This window comes from Cervus elaphus, chromosome 4, assembly GCF_910594005.1.
Source record: "Cervus elaphus chromosome 4, mCerEla1.1, whole genome shotgun sequence".
Lineage (NCBI taxonomy): Eukaryota > Metazoa > Chordata > Mammalia > Artiodactyla > Cervidae > Cervus > Cervus elaphus.
In genome coordinates, this window is record NC_057818.1 from 36,440,944 (window position 1) to 36,457,925 (window position 16,982).

The 16,982-nt window shown below is 48.3% G+C and overlaps 2 protein-coding genes, 1 long non-coding RNA gene and 1 other non-coding gene across 8 annotated transcripts in view; 2 read left to right on the forward strand and 2 right to left on the reverse strand.

The window, feature by feature from the left end:
* The window catches only part of LOC122691885, a 51,981-nt gene extending 40,736 nt beyond the window's left edge, over nt 1-11,245 (forward strand). Inside the window, exons 7-9 of one of the 3 annotated variants that reach the window (XR_006340526.1) lie at nt 1,403-3,313; nt 6,560-6,595; nt 8,801-11,245. This is a non-coding gene — a long non-coding RNA (uncharacterized LOC122691885). Of the gene's footprint in view, nt 1-1,402 lie in introns of all 3 variants that reach the window. The other 2 variants (XR_006340525.1, XR_006340524.1) reach the window with 2 other exon arrangements.
* The window catches only part of SMPD3 (sphingomyelin phosphodiesterase 3), an 83,431-nt gene extending 69,827 nt beyond the window's left edge, over nt 1-13,604 (reverse strand). Inside the window, exon 1 of the mRNA XM_043898893.1 lies at nt 13,458-13,604. The gene's annotated coding sequence lies outside the window, so the exon portion shown is untranslated. The remainder of the gene's footprint in view (nt 1-13,457) is intronic.
* Nucleotides 13,540-16,982, forward strand: part of ZFP90 (ZFP90 zinc finger protein) — a 161,492-nt gene continuing 158,049 nt past the window's right edge. For all 3 annotated transcript variants that reach the window (XM_043898907.1, XM_043898905.1, XM_043898904.1), the window contains exon 1: nt 13,540-13,870. In XM_043898907.1, coding sequence (XP_043754842.1) covers nt 13,540-13,870 — 331 coding nt within the window. The remainder of the gene's footprint in view (nt 13,871-16,982) is intronic.
* Nucleotides 16,567-16,639, reverse strand: TRNAG-CCC. The gene has a single exon. It is a non-coding gene; the product is annotated as a tRNA-Gly (tRNA).

The window sequence follows — 16,982 nt, forward strand, 5'->3', positions numbered from 1 at the left end:
TGTCATCTTGTTTTGTGTTTTCTGCATTTCATTTATTTTCTGACTTTTGTGAGCCATAGCTGATGCTTTCTTTTACCTTCTACAGTGATTTGGAAGGGAGACATCTTGTTTCTCACTCCACTGGTCTGCATCCTATGGCCTCCAACAAAGGTCTTAATTTGTCTCTGTGTTTGGTTTGTAAGCAGCTCTGCTTATCTCAGCCTGGACCTTAGAGTCTCTGGGCGTGACACCCTCTGCAGAATGGCTGAAAGGCCCTCTGTTGATTTCTTTGTTTGCTCACTCTGGGAAGGGAGTTCCCGCATAGCTGGGCAGGAGCTTCACTCCAGAGGAGGTGCCCCATGCTTCCAGCAAGATGGAGGGACCATCCAGGCTCTAGCCAGTGGGGGGTGGGGAGTGGGGGTGTGGGGGTGTGTGATGATGGTGATGGGGGAAGGCAGGAACTATCATTATTGCTGCCAGTGGAAGTCCCGGGAAGAAGTGCCTGTTGGCCTTTGGCTGAGATACGTGGCCTGAGCAGACCTGGCCCAGCTGGCAGGGGTGAGCTCTCTGCAGAGAGAGTGTCCCAGGGCTGAGGGACCAGAGTGAGGGTGGGTGGGGAATGGCAGACCGGAGCTGGCAGGGTCTGGCCTAGACAGGTGGTTCAGGGCCTGTCAGTCTCCGGCGTGAAAATTCTCAGGCACATAAATTTTTTTTATATTCTTTTCCTAAAATTGAAGTATAGTTGATTTACAGTGTTGTGGGCACATAAATTATTATGCTTGTTTTGGGAATTCCTTGGCAGTTCAATGGTTAAGACTCAGTGCTTCCATTGCAGGGGACACAGGATCAGTCCCTGACTGGGGAACTAAGATTCCACATGCCAAAAAATATTGTGTGTGTGTGTGTGTGTGTGTGTGTAGGGCAGGGGTGGGTGTGCTTTTTAAGACTTGTAAACAGAATTTCAGTGAGGGATTTCTCAGGGCCTCGATTTGTCTTCTCCCTTAACCAGGTATTGCTCCTATGTATTGCTCCCAGGTATTCTCTCTGTGGGGTAATTAACAGCTTTAAATGACTTATTTGAATTTAAACACTCTGGTATTTTTTAAATTTATGCAAGAAAGTTGCTCCTCTGTATCTTCTACCACAGAGATGACAGTACCATAGCCACAGATGGGGGAGGGTTGGGGTCTGGGAAAGGCAGGTGGGGTTGCTTGGGGAGACAGTCTGCCAAGGCCAAGAAGGTCTCCAGAGGGAGACAGGACAGGCTGGACTTTATCGTTGTCTGTTTTCTGCTTTTCCCAGCTTTGTAGAGAAGTAATCACATGTGACATGTGTAGGTTTTAACGTGTGTGTGTGAACAATGTGATGATTTGATACATGTATATGTTGTGAAATGATTATCACAAGGCTTCATCTTCTGTAGGACCTGAGAGGCGAGGGTGGGGCTATCCTACCACCAGGGATCCTCTGCCTGACAGGACCCAGGCTGTCCTCAGAGTGGCCACAGGTCAGAAGACCAGCTGGTGAAAAGCGGGGGGTGCCTGTACTGGTCAGAGCTTTGACAGGGCCAACTTGGCTCCTGGGGAGGGTGGTGAGCCAATAACTACTCAGGAGAGCTAGACCATCTCCATCAGACAGGAGAGGCTGACACCTCACAAACACCATGTTTCTTTAGGACTAGCACCTCAGCTGATCCTCTGGGAAGCCTTGGAACATTCAAGCCAGAATCAAGAGGTAGCATCATCAGGGTCTAGACAAGCAGGTGCCAAGGAGGGACAAAGCCACGCCTGGCCACTGGAGTCAAGGTCATCACTCTAATCTCCCTGCTGCTCCAGACTCACATGGGCACAATGGCTACTGTCCAGCTCTTGGAGCACCAGATGAGGAAACTGAGGTCCAGAGATGTAGATGACACATCCAAGGTCACTCAACAGGCTGATTCCAATTCTTTACAGTATTTCAAAATATTTTGACACATTTGCTTTTCTTTTTCTTATGGGTTGGTGCAAACCCTCTGACTCAGGTGTTAATGTCCAGACCCAACAAGTGTGTGTGTGTGTGTGTGTGTGTGATTTCTGCTGTCAGTGATAGTCATTCCTCTTCTGTGTTTCCAGTGCTCTCTGCTCATCCCTCCATCATACCGTTTATCTAGCTGCACAGGAATTATCTGTGTTTGTCCTCCTGACAGGAGTGAGTACCTAAAGTACTTTGTGCTGTGTTTTATACACAGTAGGCAAACATGAATTTTGTTTAATGAATATTGATGAATTCACTGTCTACTCACTATAAACAGGTAACCATTTCTTGGCCCTATTAAATATGCAATCTTCTATGATCAATTAATTTAAAATTATGTTCCTCTGAAGGTTAATAACTGAAAAACTCTGCTAAGATGACTGTGCCTGTGAGGAGCATAGCTGCTTGGGCCACACTGCTTCATGGTGCCCCTTGTGGCAGCATGCTCTAATTGCAGGCAAAGGGTCTTAAGAATGGGTCTTTCAAAAGAGACATGTAAAGAAAAAATTTTTTGCTGAATGCATGCAGAAATACATCAGCTTATGCCTCCTTTGCCTTCACTCTGCTACCCTAGGGTCCATAGTTGGAATCCCGGCTGCTTTGATTTGGTTAGTGGTATTTCTAAGATACTGGTTTGGCTCAGCGGCTGGGCTATGGGTGAGGCAGCACTTATAAGTAACAACCCAAAGTAGCCGTGTCCATTTTCACATTTCCTACTCTGTACTCCATGTTCTGCTTTAGATTCAGTTAACCCCCTAAGGACAGGGACTGTGTCTCATTCGCTTCCATCTCTCCAATGCTTAGTGCAGGGCTTAACACAGAGTAGGTGCAGGTGCTGTGCCGGGAATGTCTAAGAATTGGCATGTCAGAGCCTGGGGGTCAGAATGATCAGGTAAGGTCTACTTTCTGATACCCAACCATTCCAAACATCCATGCTTTTATTATTATTCTGACTTCTCAATTTGATGTTATTCTTCAGAAGTCACCATTCCACTCTGTAACACTCAGTGTGTGTGAACACACATTAATCATTACTGGGGTCAATGACCAGATGAGCCCTTAACATTCCATTACCAAGTGTTTGTCATTTCTCATTAGTGTTATGTTTGTAATCGCTAGGGACTTCTCCCTGGACAACTTGTCAAAATCTGCATGGCCTTGCCAAACTGTGGATTTATCCTTCCAGAAGTGTGGAGGGCATTTGGAACTCGCGTGACTTTCCAGAGGAAACACAGTGCAGTACCATGATCTCTTTCATCTTCTATCATCTCGCACATCAAAACCCCCCCTCCACTCATCAAGGGACTCTTGCATAGCTGTGAGTATTACCTCCCCACTGCCTCTCATCCTTCACAGAACCGCAGGTGCCTCTTGCAAGAAGTGCCGCATCCATGTCCCTCTCCCTTCCTGCCTTTGTTTTCCATTGTTATTAGAAGCGTAGCCATGGAGAGAAATCTGGTGGTCAGCAGCGACTGCAGCCATTAGAAAAGATAGATTTTCCTTCTCATCTGACTAAGGAGAATGGGGTCTGGTGTCTAGTCCCCACAGTTTGCAGAGAATAAGCTGAACAATTTCAAGATGGCAAGTCCCCCCCAAAATCCCTTTTTGTGAAACAAGCTCTTTGCATGGGAGGGGTTACTGATTGACAGGCGCTGCATCCAGAATGGGCTGTGGGATTTACAGTGACCCCACCGCAGGCTCTCGCAGAAGCCACTCTGGGAGACAGCCCTTCAGGGCTGTCATTGAAGAATCATGAACCAAAGGATAATACCACCTGCCTCCTGGAGCCCAGAGAAAAGGTCTCAGCCCAGGGGGCAAACATTCTGCCTCCTCCTTCACAGAAAAAGCCCTCCTTAGCTTTATGCCTGGACTCGGGCACTGCAGCTCTGGTTGGAATGTGTGCTTCCTGGCAGCTCATGCTGCCTTTCACTTGACACAGGCAGTGATCCTTGTAGCAGGCCTCCCACCCTTCTCCTGCCTAGAGCTTTTGTGAAGACTGAATGAGAGAAAAGTCCATGCATGTCCTCTAAAAAGCAAAGAGCACTGGTAGGAATGGTGGATGAAGTGCTGTCTGGCCACACCCTCCACAAGCTCTGGCTTTGGGCATGCTTGATGAGCGCATTCCATACTGCAACAAAATGCCCTATTTCAGTGAGATACCCCAAATTGGTAGTTTCAGATTTTACAACCCTTTCTTTGTCTATGAGCTTCTTTTTGGCCAACACTTGTTAGCCATAGATCTTCTAAACCCTTATTTCCAAACATCCATTTCCTACTGAAACTCTCTTCTCCATTTCAGAGCCTCCAGAATACACCACCAGCATCCCCAGCCCTTTTTCTTTAGTCACAGCTTTTCCCTGCCTGCCCTCCCCACCCTACTTACCCTTCAGAGCTTCTCCATGTTGACCCCACCCTTGAAGACCAAGCAGAAGACCTCGCCTCAAGCTGACCCACAAAGCACCCTGTCCTCCTTCAAAAGAACTTACTGTGTTTCTGCTGACCTTGAACCAGGGAGGCAGTAATCACACTGCTTAACGGGAGGCTCCGCAGTCAGGTTGCCCACTTCTTACTGCTTGTGTGACCTTGGGCAAGTTACTGGAACTTCCTGGGCATTGCTTTCCTCAGCTATAAAATAAGGATAATAACAGGAGCTCTTTTCTGCATCTAAAGGGCTGAGCACAATGCCTGATGTGCTGTAACCACTCAGTAAAGGAGAGTTAGCGTTATCCTAAGAATTTTCTTTATATGTTGCCATGTAAGGTTGTAACAGCCCAGGAAAAGTAGATTTCATTGCCCCAGATGATGAAAATGAAGCTAAGAAAGATTAAAGCACTTGCCCAAGGTCACATATTTGGTCATGGAGCTGAGATGCAGAGTCAGGTCTGTCTGGTTGAGATCCACAGCTTTTGCACTGCTATAGCCAACCCACCTCAATAGGCCTCCTGTGGTTAGGTCAGCCCTTATTCCTCAGTTTACCCTTCATGTGGGCCTCCCTTCTATCCCCACCCAGACCCTGGGTTCCTCCAGAGCAAGGTTTCTCAAATCTCCTCACCCCAGCTATGTATCTGTTGAGTGGACAAAAAAGTGAATGGATGGGGAAAATACATTTCAAGACCAGACTCTATCCCTGAAGAACCTAGCCCTGGTACTTAAGTCCATGGAAGTCAGGGGACTCTCAACAGAACCAGGGATAAGCCCACCTCCAGGCTCTTCTCCACTTCAGCCTGCCTACCGCACTGATCCAGGATTTCTGACTGTGTCTCTCTCCTTCTAAAACACCTCCAGGTATTCTTGCACTTCCTGTGGGACTAGTCTATAGAAAGGAGTTTGGTTCCAACACGGTCTGTTAACATAAGTCTTCACTGAGCTTAACACGTATTTCTTTGATCTGGAAGGCAAACGTTTGGAAAAGAGATGGTCAAGGATAGCAATGATGTACTCCCTCAGAACTGTGCAGTAAAGGGACCACGGCCACATTCTCCTGGGGCTACGGTTTCTGGATTTACATCCCTTTATTTTTAAAGTAAAACTGCATGTAAAGTGCTCTAAACACCAAGATCAGAATGTTAGAACTTTAAATATGACAGAATGATGCCCATTTTGCTGCTTGCCTCACCATCCCAGAGAAAGAACCTCACGTGAGTTAATTGGACAGATGAGAACAAGAAAGATGGTGAGGTGCGCCCCACATTATTGAGACCCAATGTTTTGGTGTAGACACAATCAAATGAAACTGTCCTTTAAGCCTCCTCAGGGACCAAGCAAAGATGAGGAGTAAAGCAGTAGCATTATAGAGAAAATCATGCATGTTCTGAATAGAAACTTTTCTGTTATAGAACACCTGAAATCCCAGTTAGTCATAGCTATCATTTTTTGAGTGCTTAAAACTCCATGTCCTAATCAAGGCCAATGGGTGGCAGAGCAGCTTTGACCTCGCATATGTCTGACTCCTGTCCAGCATCTTTCTCCTAAAGCACAAGGCTCTCATTTCCCTTGAGGAATCTTGGAGTCCAAGAGACTTAGAGCTCTTCGGTCATCTGTTATATGTACCCTCTAATCATCCTCTTCCTCAACTCATTAGCCAAGGTCAAGCCCTGTGCATAATTCAGTTAGCTGATTTGTCTATTCATCGTATGCTTATGCAAATGGCTTGAAATATTTCCCCAGTATTCTTTTTAATGGAGGATAATTACTTGACAATATTGTGATGGTTTTTGCCGTACATCAACATGAATAGGCATACATGTGTCCCCTCTCCTTAACCCGCCCCCCCGCCTTGCTTGTCACCCCATCCCTTCAGGTTGGCACAGAGCACTGACTTGGGGTGCCTTGTGTCAGCATCAAACTCCCACTGGCTATCTGTTTTACGTATGGTAATGTGTATATTTCAGTGCTGTTTTCTCAAATCATCCCACCCTCTCCTTCTCCCAGTGAGTTCAAAGGTCTGCTCTTTATGTCTGAGTCTCCTTTGCTGCCCCCTTGTAGGAACACTGGTACTATGATTCTAGATTCCATATATATGTGTTAAAAATATATAGTATTTGTCTTTCTCTTTCTCCCCTAGTATTCCTATTGGCAAGAAAATGGGGCCCACATCAAGGTAATTCATGAGATAATACTTGCCAATGTTTTCAATCATGTTTTAACTAGTAGTAAATCTTGCTTGATTTATCTGAAAATTGTTCCTCTTTCTCCTGCCTCTGTCTTGTAAGATTCTATGAACCCCTTCTGATAACAACAGCAGCTAAGTAAAAAGAAACAAATGAAATTAATTTTAATATCATTTATTTAACCTAATGTAGCCAAAATGTTACTATATTTTACCCAAAACATTATTGAGCTATTTTATATTTTTCATACTAGCTTTCCAAAATCTGGTGTATATTTTATACTTAAAGCACTAGTCTCAATTCAGACCACTATCAATTCAGACTAGTCATAGCTCAAGTGCTCAGTCCACATATGGCTATTATACTGGACAACACAGATATAAATAGGCATTCTCCTTTTCCTATTTCATCTATTTGTTTCTATTTCAACTTTAAATTTAGGTTTTGCATGAGGATTGGATCATAAAAGGCTACCCTAATGGAAATGTGCCCTTTGGATAATGTAATAAAACATAGCAGCTGTTTGGGACAGCAGAAAGACCATACCTTGAAAGAAAGTAAAAGTTGCTCAGTCGTGTCTGACTCTGCGACCCCATGGACTACACAGTCCATGGAATTCTCCAGGCCAGAATACTGGAGTGGGTAGCCTTTCCCTTCTCCAGGGGATCTTCCCAACCCAGGGAACATACCTCAGGAGTTATAAAACCTGGGTTTCAATTCTCACAACTAACTGGGGATGTGGCCAGGGCAACCCTCAACTTCCCTCAGCCTCTTTCCTCATGTTGAAAGAGAGGTGATGGGGACTTCCCTGGCAGTCCAGTGGTTAAGACTTCATGCTCCCAATGCAGGGCATGTGGGTTCAATCCTTGGTTGGGGAACTAAGATTCCACATGCCATGCATGTGTGGCCAAAAAAAAAAAAAAAGAGAGAGAGAGAAAGAGATGATGGTTTATGATTACTGGTTCTTTCCATTTCTAAAAATCTCTTTCTGCTTACTGCACACACCCTTTCCAGGGTTTCTGCAGCCGTTTCCTCTTTCCAGGCACAATTTTTGTGTGACAGGGCTTATCCCAAGCTGGAGTAATGTGATCCCTGTGCCCAGCTCTGTGCCTGGCATGCTGCAGGCACAAGAAATGCTTGTTGAATGAAGGAAAATCCAGTTCTCTGAGGGACCCCTGGGCCTCTCAGTTTTTGCTAGAGTAACTATAGCAGCCTTAGCAATTAATTATACTCTTATTTCCTTTCTCATATTAGCCTAAAATCCTGACAATCTAAGCTTTCTGAAGGGTAATAGCTGGATTAGAAACCATTTCCTGATCCTGTTAGCCAAGGAGATGGTGCTCAGCTATAGGCATGGCTGCCTAGAGACCCCCGCAAATGGTCTCCCTCTTATTACATGCTGTTCTGATGCTGAGGAGAGTTAATTAATGACTCTAAATAAGAAAACAATCAAATCTGTCTGCAGTCATATGAGTCAGAGCAGACCCAGATGGGAAACCGGTCCTTGGCCTCCAAGTGCCCTGGGGGAAAGCAATAACAGCTTTTGCTCCAGACGTCAGAGCCCTGCAAAATCCCAACCTAGAAGGGGAAGGAGTTGCTCAGAATGGCTTGGAGACCCAGCATGACGTGAAACAGTTTCTTAAAAGACCAGGCCCCCTACCTGGGTGTTGTGCACACTGACTCTAGGGAGAGGAGAAAAAGCACAAGCCTGTTTCTCTCTCCTCTCTTTAGACACCCAAACCTGCAGCAACCGCACGGGCAGCTCTCAGGCACAGGCCTCTTGGGTGTGTGTTGCAAGACCAGGGCAATTGGCATTGCCACCTGGAGGATATGTGGCTTGAAGCCTATCAAGCCCCAAACCTGCCCACCTTCAGGACTCCTGTAGCCACATATGGAAGTGGAACATTGGTTGTGATGACATGAGGGCAGAAATGTGATGTTTCCCTGAGATTAGGTGAGGCTTGAAACAGTGAAAAGTTCATTTTTGTGTTAGAAAGTTTGCTGTGAAAAATCTGAGAGTGAGAATGGGTGGAAGAAGCCTCTTAACAATATCCAAGTGTTCTCAGCACTGGAACAGGATGCTAGCAGATAAAGATAAGCCCTACTTCTTTAGCTCTATATGAACTCTGTTGAGTAATAACAGCATCCTCATGGTTCTCTCTCTCTTCTTGCATGCTTGGCTTCCTGTGAAACAGTTCCATGCTGGAAAGAAAACTCTGCACCACTGGCCATGAGGGTCATATACCTTTCTCCTTCTTTGGTAATCAAGTTCAGGTTAGGAGCCCTTTGTCAGGATAAAATGTAATACGGATGTGACAATGCACTTGCTCAGTTTGAAATCCTCTTTGTGATTTATGTCTGAATATTATTGGTCCCCAATTTAATTCTTCTAAAATTTGGTTAGAATATCCTAGAGGACAGGACAATATTTCAATATTTCTTCTACAATAGCAGTAGGGAAAAGACTAGTGGTAAAGAGGAGTCTCTGGAGTTTTAAGACATCCAGACTGGAACATAAATGTTGCCCCTTCTGATCTGTATAACCATGGGCAAACCCCTTTCCTCTTGAAGCAGCTTCATTTGCTCATCTTGAAAGTGGGAATAACAACACCACCCACCTCATAGGACTCTGAGAATTAAATACATTCTTACATGTGAAGAGCCTGACTCAGAAATGTTTCCCCTTATTATTAGCTTGCAATTCTTTAAATAGGGACTGCTGCTGGGTTCATTCAAAGTGATGCAGTAGATCATCTACAGCTATGTTTTCTCTTGTTCTATTCTGTGACCAGTTGTGGGGAAATCCTCACAGAGGCTCTTGGTCCTTACAGTTTGCTCCTACTCTATGCCCTAAAACTGTTTTTTCTCTACATGGGCTGAGACCAGTGCTCCAGAACCTTGGACAGCTCCACTCCTTAGGGACTGCTGGGCTGCCTGAAGGAGCATGAAGGACTTGGGGGATTTTCCCAGAAGGGCTGCATTAGTGTGGGGATTTAGGGATCCCAAGGGCCTCAGTCTCACTCCCAGAAGGTGTACCAGTGAGTGCATGCTCAGATTCTTCAATACAACCAGCCCTCCTGGAAAATTCTGAGGAGCCTCTCCTCCTCAGAAACCCTATCCATAGGAGTTACCAAATCATCAGGGCCTTTCCTTCTCTCCTAAGAACTCCAAGGGTTTTTTTTTGTTTTTTTTTTTTGAACCCAAGAAGAACAGAAATACCACCCACATCTTCCTGTATCCGCTGATATTTAATTTGTTTGGCTTCAGTACAAGGATTAAACCTTCTTGATTAACCTTGAGTGAAAGTAATAATGTATGAGCATGAAGAAAGGCTTTATAAGACAGAGACTCATGTATGAATGAAAAAAACATAATGTCATTGCCTGTATGTGATGTTAAGTGACAGTCTCTAATCAGGATAAGCAGGTAGTTCAATTTATGAGATAATTTATCTTTTCACTCTACAGTGCAGAACACAACACACATATGCAGTCACCTTCTGAACAGGCAAGGAAGAGATTAAGTCCTATTTTTACTTTATGATACTGAGTCATGTAGTTCAATGCAAATCACACGGATGTCAAAGTAAGAACAATACCAGGTATTTAAATATCTCTTTTACTTTAAGGAGCACTGAAGAGTTTGTGGCTGCATGAAATCACATTAGAGCAACTCCAGGAGAGGAGACATGTGTCAGCAGGTGGGCATTTAAGACTGAGCATATCCCATCCATCCCCCCTATTCCCATATCATTAGGCCTGGAGGAGCCAGTGTTTACTAGTTCTTTGCATTTAAAAATAGCACCCTGATACCTGGGTCTGACACTTTCTAGGCCATAATGTTGATGAGAAAAAGAAAGTATATGTTTGAAAAATATGCTTCTGATTAATAATGAGGAAGAGGGGAGGACAGAAGTAGAATAGGAAAAAAAAGGAGAAAGGCATTGAAGAAAGAGAGGAAAACCTCCCTGAGCTTGATGAATGCTTTTCATGCATTTTTCTCTTAAACAGATTTAATGTCCACCCTCAGTTGGATGAAACCTTGAACAAAGGTCTTTAGGCTCTCTTTAAATATTTCCATATGGGAGAGGACAGTAGCAGTTCCATTGCTTGAAGGAACTGCAGACAAGAACTTCAACTCAGGACTCCAAAAGCAGACAAGTAGCCCCCAAATGGTTTTTACCTAACAATGCCCACACCCACCTTGAGCTTTCACAATGTGAGGGAGTGTTCGTTGCCAAATTTCAGCTTGGTTACACTTCTGCCCAGCAGAGGTCGCTGTGGACACTTGTGGAGACGCCGGGTAGGGCGGCTCTGTCTGGTAACTGTTCTTCCTGTGGTTCCACGGGCCACTGTCTGCCCCTCATACGGGAAAGGAGTCTCTGGTGACAGCACCTTTGCTGTCAAAGTGCTGTATAACTGAGGCCACTTGGTGGGAGTGGGCAGGTTTGGGAGGGCTATCCTCATCCTGTAGGATATCTGCCCACAGTGATATCTCTGTCATGTTCGTGCCTTCCTCATAAGTGTATTAAGGGTATTACTGAGAGCCCACCTGTCAACTGACCAGCAACTCCGGCCTCATAGCCCTTCCAGATAGAGACCAAAGTGATGAAAATTGTCTTGCCACACAATCTTGCACCCACCCCATAAAGGATTCTGTTGATGAGCTCCCCAAGCTCCACTTGTCAGCCCAGGATGGTGGGGAGCAGAGTTCTGGTTCTCAGGGCAGCCCATTACAGCAAGATAAGGTTTCTGAGGGATGGGAAGGGCAGGGTGCTGGTGAGGATATCAGAGTCAGACCCAAAGCACCAGAAGGGCTGACGAGAGCTCCACATACTTGTGAGGCCCCACTTTCTGGGCCACACCACATGCACATGCTCTGAAGCTACCTCCACCTTGAGGGCATGCACTGGGACCCTAGGTCATTACTGCGGCCTGAGAGTTGAAGGGATGACTACCCTGCCCCCAACTCCACCATCCAAGGCCGGCAGTAGTTGATTCTTTTTACACACAACCAGCTAGATGCACAAGCTCACCATGACACACACATGAACACTGGAGCACAAACTGGCACCTCACCCAGGCATACACATTCACACTCACACTCTGATCCACACCATCACCCTTGCAAACACTGTGAGACACACACACACACACATTTGAATCCTGGAACCAAATTTGACCCAACACCGGCTGATGGAGTGGGGTTAGGGGGTCCAGTCAGGATGCCCCTACCAACCCCTGGCCCACTCATGCATCCTGAACCCCGGGCCCCTCCTCGCGAGGCGGAGCCCCTTAATTGTCCACGTCCTCGTGGTCACAGGTCTTGAACGCTCCACAGAAAGGACCCTGGCTACCGTCGCACACACAGCATCCTGGGTGCCGGACCAGCGAGGGTGGTGTTGTGCGGGGAAGAAGGGTGCGGGGTATAGTGCCTTGCCGGGCGCAGCCGCCTCCTCCCTCGGGATTTTCCATCGCGGCTCGCGCGAGCCCGCGGCGAGGAGCGAGCGCGCTTTGTCTCCCGCCTGGTTTCTCGCACGTTTCTGCAGAAGCTCCCCGCGCCGCGCCCGAAGCCCCCCCACCCCTTTCCTGGCCGCGCCCCCCGCCCAGCCCGTGGCGCAGGCCCGCCAGTGCGGCGACCGCGGCTTTGTCCTCTCGCCCGTGGATTCGGGGGCCGAGCGCAAAAGCCCCGCGCCCCGAGTGGCCGCCGTATGCCTGGGACACAGGTCTCGGCAGTCGTTTGTGAGGCGCGCCCCTCGCCGAGCGGAACAGCCCGAGGGTCTATGGGGACGGGGCGGGTGCGGGGGGCGGGGAAGCGTCTGCCAGGAGCTCTAGGGCGCTTGAGAGGGGACCAGCCCCGTCCCGCCCAGCACGTGCCCATCCAGGTCTGGCTACCCGCTGCGGTTCAGGAGCCCGAAGGCGGGGCGGGGCGGGGAGGGTCGTCTCAAGTAAGGGCCTCTGGCCTGGATCCAGTTTGAGAGCGACAAGGCAATAAGGCCCGGGAGGGGAGAGGTCGGGAGGGGGTTCCTCAATCCCTCTTACTTTTCCCTACCACACACCTCACCCCCAGGCCACTCCGACCTTAGACACGGGGCCCAGACCGCAGAGGACCCGGAGAATCCGTCAGTGCTTTCCTGTCCCAGCGACTCCTAACAGGGTGGGGAGGGGTCTCTCCGCCTTTTCTCTTCACATCGCATTCCCCCCTACCCCCCCCCCCCCGCAATAACCTAGGTGGGTCCAACTGGGAGGGGGAAGAGTCCTCTGTCTCCATCTTCATCCTGTTCCCGCCCCCCACCCCCGCCACTTTCACAAAAACCCTAGCCTTCGGGGGAGGGGTGGGTGCGAGGGTCTTTCTGACATCCCCAAACAGCCCTTCCTCAGGAGGGTCTGAGCAGAGGAGGTGGAGCACCGCAGTTTCATCCATCACATCGAGACCCTCTTTGTAACGTCAGGCAGCCGAGGTGTTGTGGGGAAGGGTCCTCCTGCCTCCGAATCTTTCGTCCCGGAACACTCCCTTCCATCCTCAATAATCCAAGCAGCCTCGACTTCAGGCACAGGCTGAGAGAGACTCCGGTCTCTCAATGCACCGTCTCAGGAGAGACGGTGGGGCAGGTCCCGTCCCCTCCTCGCCCCTCACGCTCAAGAGCCTCCTTCACCATAAGACAAAAACTAACCAAAGCTGCTCCGATCCCAGGCACAGGGCCACAGGGAGACTCACGAGGAGCCGGTCAGCAGCTCTCCGGGACAGATGGTCTTGGGGGCGGCGAGGACTGGTCCCATCAACTCCCAGGTCCCCTCACGCCTCGGTTCATTCCTTTCCCCAAAAAACAAAAGCGAATCCAGCAGCACCGACCTCAGAGAGGCGGGAGGGCTATCGCCGCCCGGCAGCGCACCCAGCTCCTCTGGGCTCCTCACGGCTTCAGCTGTTCCAGGCGATGGCTCTCGCGGCGGCAGCGGCGGCGACGGCTGCGACCGCGGCTCTCCGGTCCAGAGCCTCCCTCGGACTCAGCACCTGGAGCTGCGAACAGCTCCGCGCCTCATTCCGCTGTCCCCGCCTCCTCCGTGCCGCCGTAGCCAATGGCGGCCTGGGCTCCGCCCAGGAGGCCGCCCATTGGGGGTGCCATCCCCACTCCCTTTGGCCCCGCCCGTGGGGTTCCTCTGTCTCTCCTACAAGACCGCATCCCCGAGAGACCACCGGAGTTTTCGCACAGCCTTCTGGAACTTGTAGTCCTTTAAGGACGCAGAGTGGGCTCGTGCATCGGGCAGGTAACGAGAGATAGACTGCATTTCCCAGGGTGCACTGACGAAACCGAGGCGCTGAGGAGGGCGGGAGGACTGTTTCTATAGCAAAGGCGGCCAGTTGGGAATGGCTGATGGAGATATGGGGCAGGCCACGGGACCCTCGACGGATTGTGCGTGACTTCGGGCAGCCTCTTGGGAGGCCGTTTGCATTCTTTTTTCGCCTCGGTCCCCACGCCAGGACTGTGGGCCTCAGTTTTCTTATCTGGGAAGAAGGGCGTGGAGTCGTCTCCCCGCCCACGCTCCACGGTGTTAGGGCAAACCGGGAGCGGAGCCTCAGTGCTTTTCCCAGCAGTGGGGAGATGGGACGGAGACTCTCGGCTTGAGAGGAAGGGGCGCTTTCTGAACTCTATCCCTTTGTTTGTGGCCCTGTCTTGTCGTAGAGAGGCGCTTTACTTTTGGTCATTTTCCTTGGGCCATCAAGGCCTTCCCATCCTAGCTACTGGCCTCGTTCAAGCCCTTCCTCCCCGAACCGCAACGTCTTTCACAGCGTAGAGAGAGGGCGCTTATCCTGCTTTTTTTAAAAAAAGCGTTCACCAGGCTTCCCATTGCCTCTGGAATTAAACCACATTCCTCAGTATCAATCCAAAGGCCCCTCAAGATCTAGACTCCACTATCTTGCCACACTCTGAACTTCTTTGGAAGCTCCGGTTCTCTCACGTGGGTCCCTCCACCTTGCGCTCAACTAACTCCTCACGGTCTTCAAGCCCCAGCCTCGACGCTGCCTCCTTAGTGAAGCCTTCCCAGATGCCTGGCTACTTATGAGGTACCTCACCTTGTGTTTGAGCCGCACTCTCTACTTCCCTCATTCTACTTGTTTGAATATCTGTCTTCCACAGATAAGATCCACAGAGCAGGAACCGTGTCTTATTCACACTTAGTGCCTGTAGTGTCTGCCACATAGTAGGTACTCAGTAGATACTTGTAGAATTGAAACTGAATGTAGTGTAATTGAATTTGCCTTCCACCTCCATGATTTTGATCTCCTAAGGTTAGACATTTCCCATTGCTGAAAGTGTTCAACTAGAGAGATGCCACCCCTTTGAAGAAATGTTCATGTTATTCACACAATGGCTTGAAATTTTGCCTGAGTGCTTAGAGGGCCTTTGACGTTTTCAGTCCTGTGACGCAGGGAGTGATAGATTTATGCTTATTATTCCTTAGAAGTCCTGTGAATTCTCCCCCAAATGTCATCAGTTCTTCGTGTTCCTCTATTTCTAGCTGTTGGCCCTTCTTTCTGTGCCTAAACACTCTACCTCCCACTCCCTTTCTGGGAAAGAGCTCCTGCTCCTGTCAGTAATGAAGTAAAGACAGTCTGAGATCCCTGCCCTTCTCTCAGCCCTCTTCTCAGCATCATAGGCCCCTGGTGTGCTATCCCACCTTGCTAGGTAGCATCTTTTCTGATTTTCTCCCCCATCCGGAACCCTGGTATTGGCCAGATGGTCCAATTAATCCCACACGTGCTTCATACATCACTACGTCCAGACGTTTTGGATATATTTTAGTTAGAGCATTCTTGGAAGAATGCTTTAATAAACAGGAATAGTTAATTTGTGACCAGAGAAGTAACAAGGAGGTTTATTACCCTGAATCTGATTCAAACCAAAAGGACAGAGCCCGAGAAAGCAACACTGCAGTCCTTGTGTTGATGACATGCAGGGAGGGAAGGCTAGAATGGGAGAAGGAGTCAAATAGATTGCATTTAGAGAAGAACTAACAGGATTTCTATGGGGCATGGCAGAGAGGCTTTGATCCTGGTTAGACCATGAGGAAAGGCCTTTGGAGCTGAATGGACATTGGGGGTCTTATTACTGAGGATGAGGAAAGTGTAAGGAGGCAGGGGGAAAGGGGATTTGTGCTGACACAGAGTGCCTAGTTCTGTGGATGCAGTGAGAGCAGAGGTTGTTGGAAAAGCGGGAAGGGGGGAGGACTACACCACAGGGTGGGCATCATCCCAGCAGCCGCAGAGTATCAGCAGGGGGCTGCCCAAGAAGACCTCCTGGAGCAACAGTTGAAACTCTGGAGGTCAACTTAGTCTCTCAGGAGTAGTGCTAGTTTTCAGGAAATTGTTAGCAGCAGGGTAAAAGTCAGGGTTCCACGATTCTCCCAGAAAGCAGGGACTAAAATAGCATCTGCTAACCCAAGCTGAGTCGGGAAATCCAGATTCTAATTCTGACCTTGCCTCTGACTAGGTGTATATGACCCCAGGCTGGACCTGTTTCTTCAGTTGTAAAATGCTGTTTATTGGTGGTAAAGAGCAGCTAATAAGATGGAGGTGGGGAATTCAAACCCATTTACTAGCTGTGTGACCTTGTAAAACCACCTTCTCAGATCTGCAGTTTGCTTATTTGACAGTGTTGAAAGGGAGAAATGAAATGCCTATGTAAAACACTTCATACATATTAAGCACTGAATGAATGTTTGTCTCTTTCTACAATCTTCATCTTGAATTAATCAGAAGTTGGTTTGACTATGAATAAATAGACAGGAGGTAATGTTCTGGGTAATCTGAGTTCAAATCCCCATTCCCTCTCTTATTATATGGTTTTGCTCAGACATGTGCTCAACATATTTGTTTTGTTTGCTGCACTGCGTATTATTTGCAGCATGCAGGATCTTTAGTTGTGGCCTGCAAACTCTTAGTTGCAGCATGTGGGATCCAGTTCCCTGACCAGGGATCAAACCTGGGCCCCCTGCATTGGGAGCACAGAGTTCTAGCCACTGGACCACCAGGGAAGCCCTTGTTTTGTCTTTTTTAAGGGGGGGGGGGGGTGGTTTTAGAGCAGAGTATTGTAGGAGAAATTCTAGATGCTTATAAACTGGAGTTGCAAAGGATTCCAGGGGAACCCTGAGCTAGCCTCCTACCTTGTTAGAGAGACAAAAGGTCTTGGTGAAGTTCCATAGGTCTTCTAATTCAACTAGGCTGCTGAATCTCAGACATGGGGCTGGAGTGATTAATCAGGGCTGGCTCCTGAAGAGCCTAGTATATCAGACTGAGAAATATAACTTTATTTAAACAAGAATGAAGATTTTTAAGAATATGTGCATTTTGCGAAGGTCTAGGGCCTGTGTAGGGGCT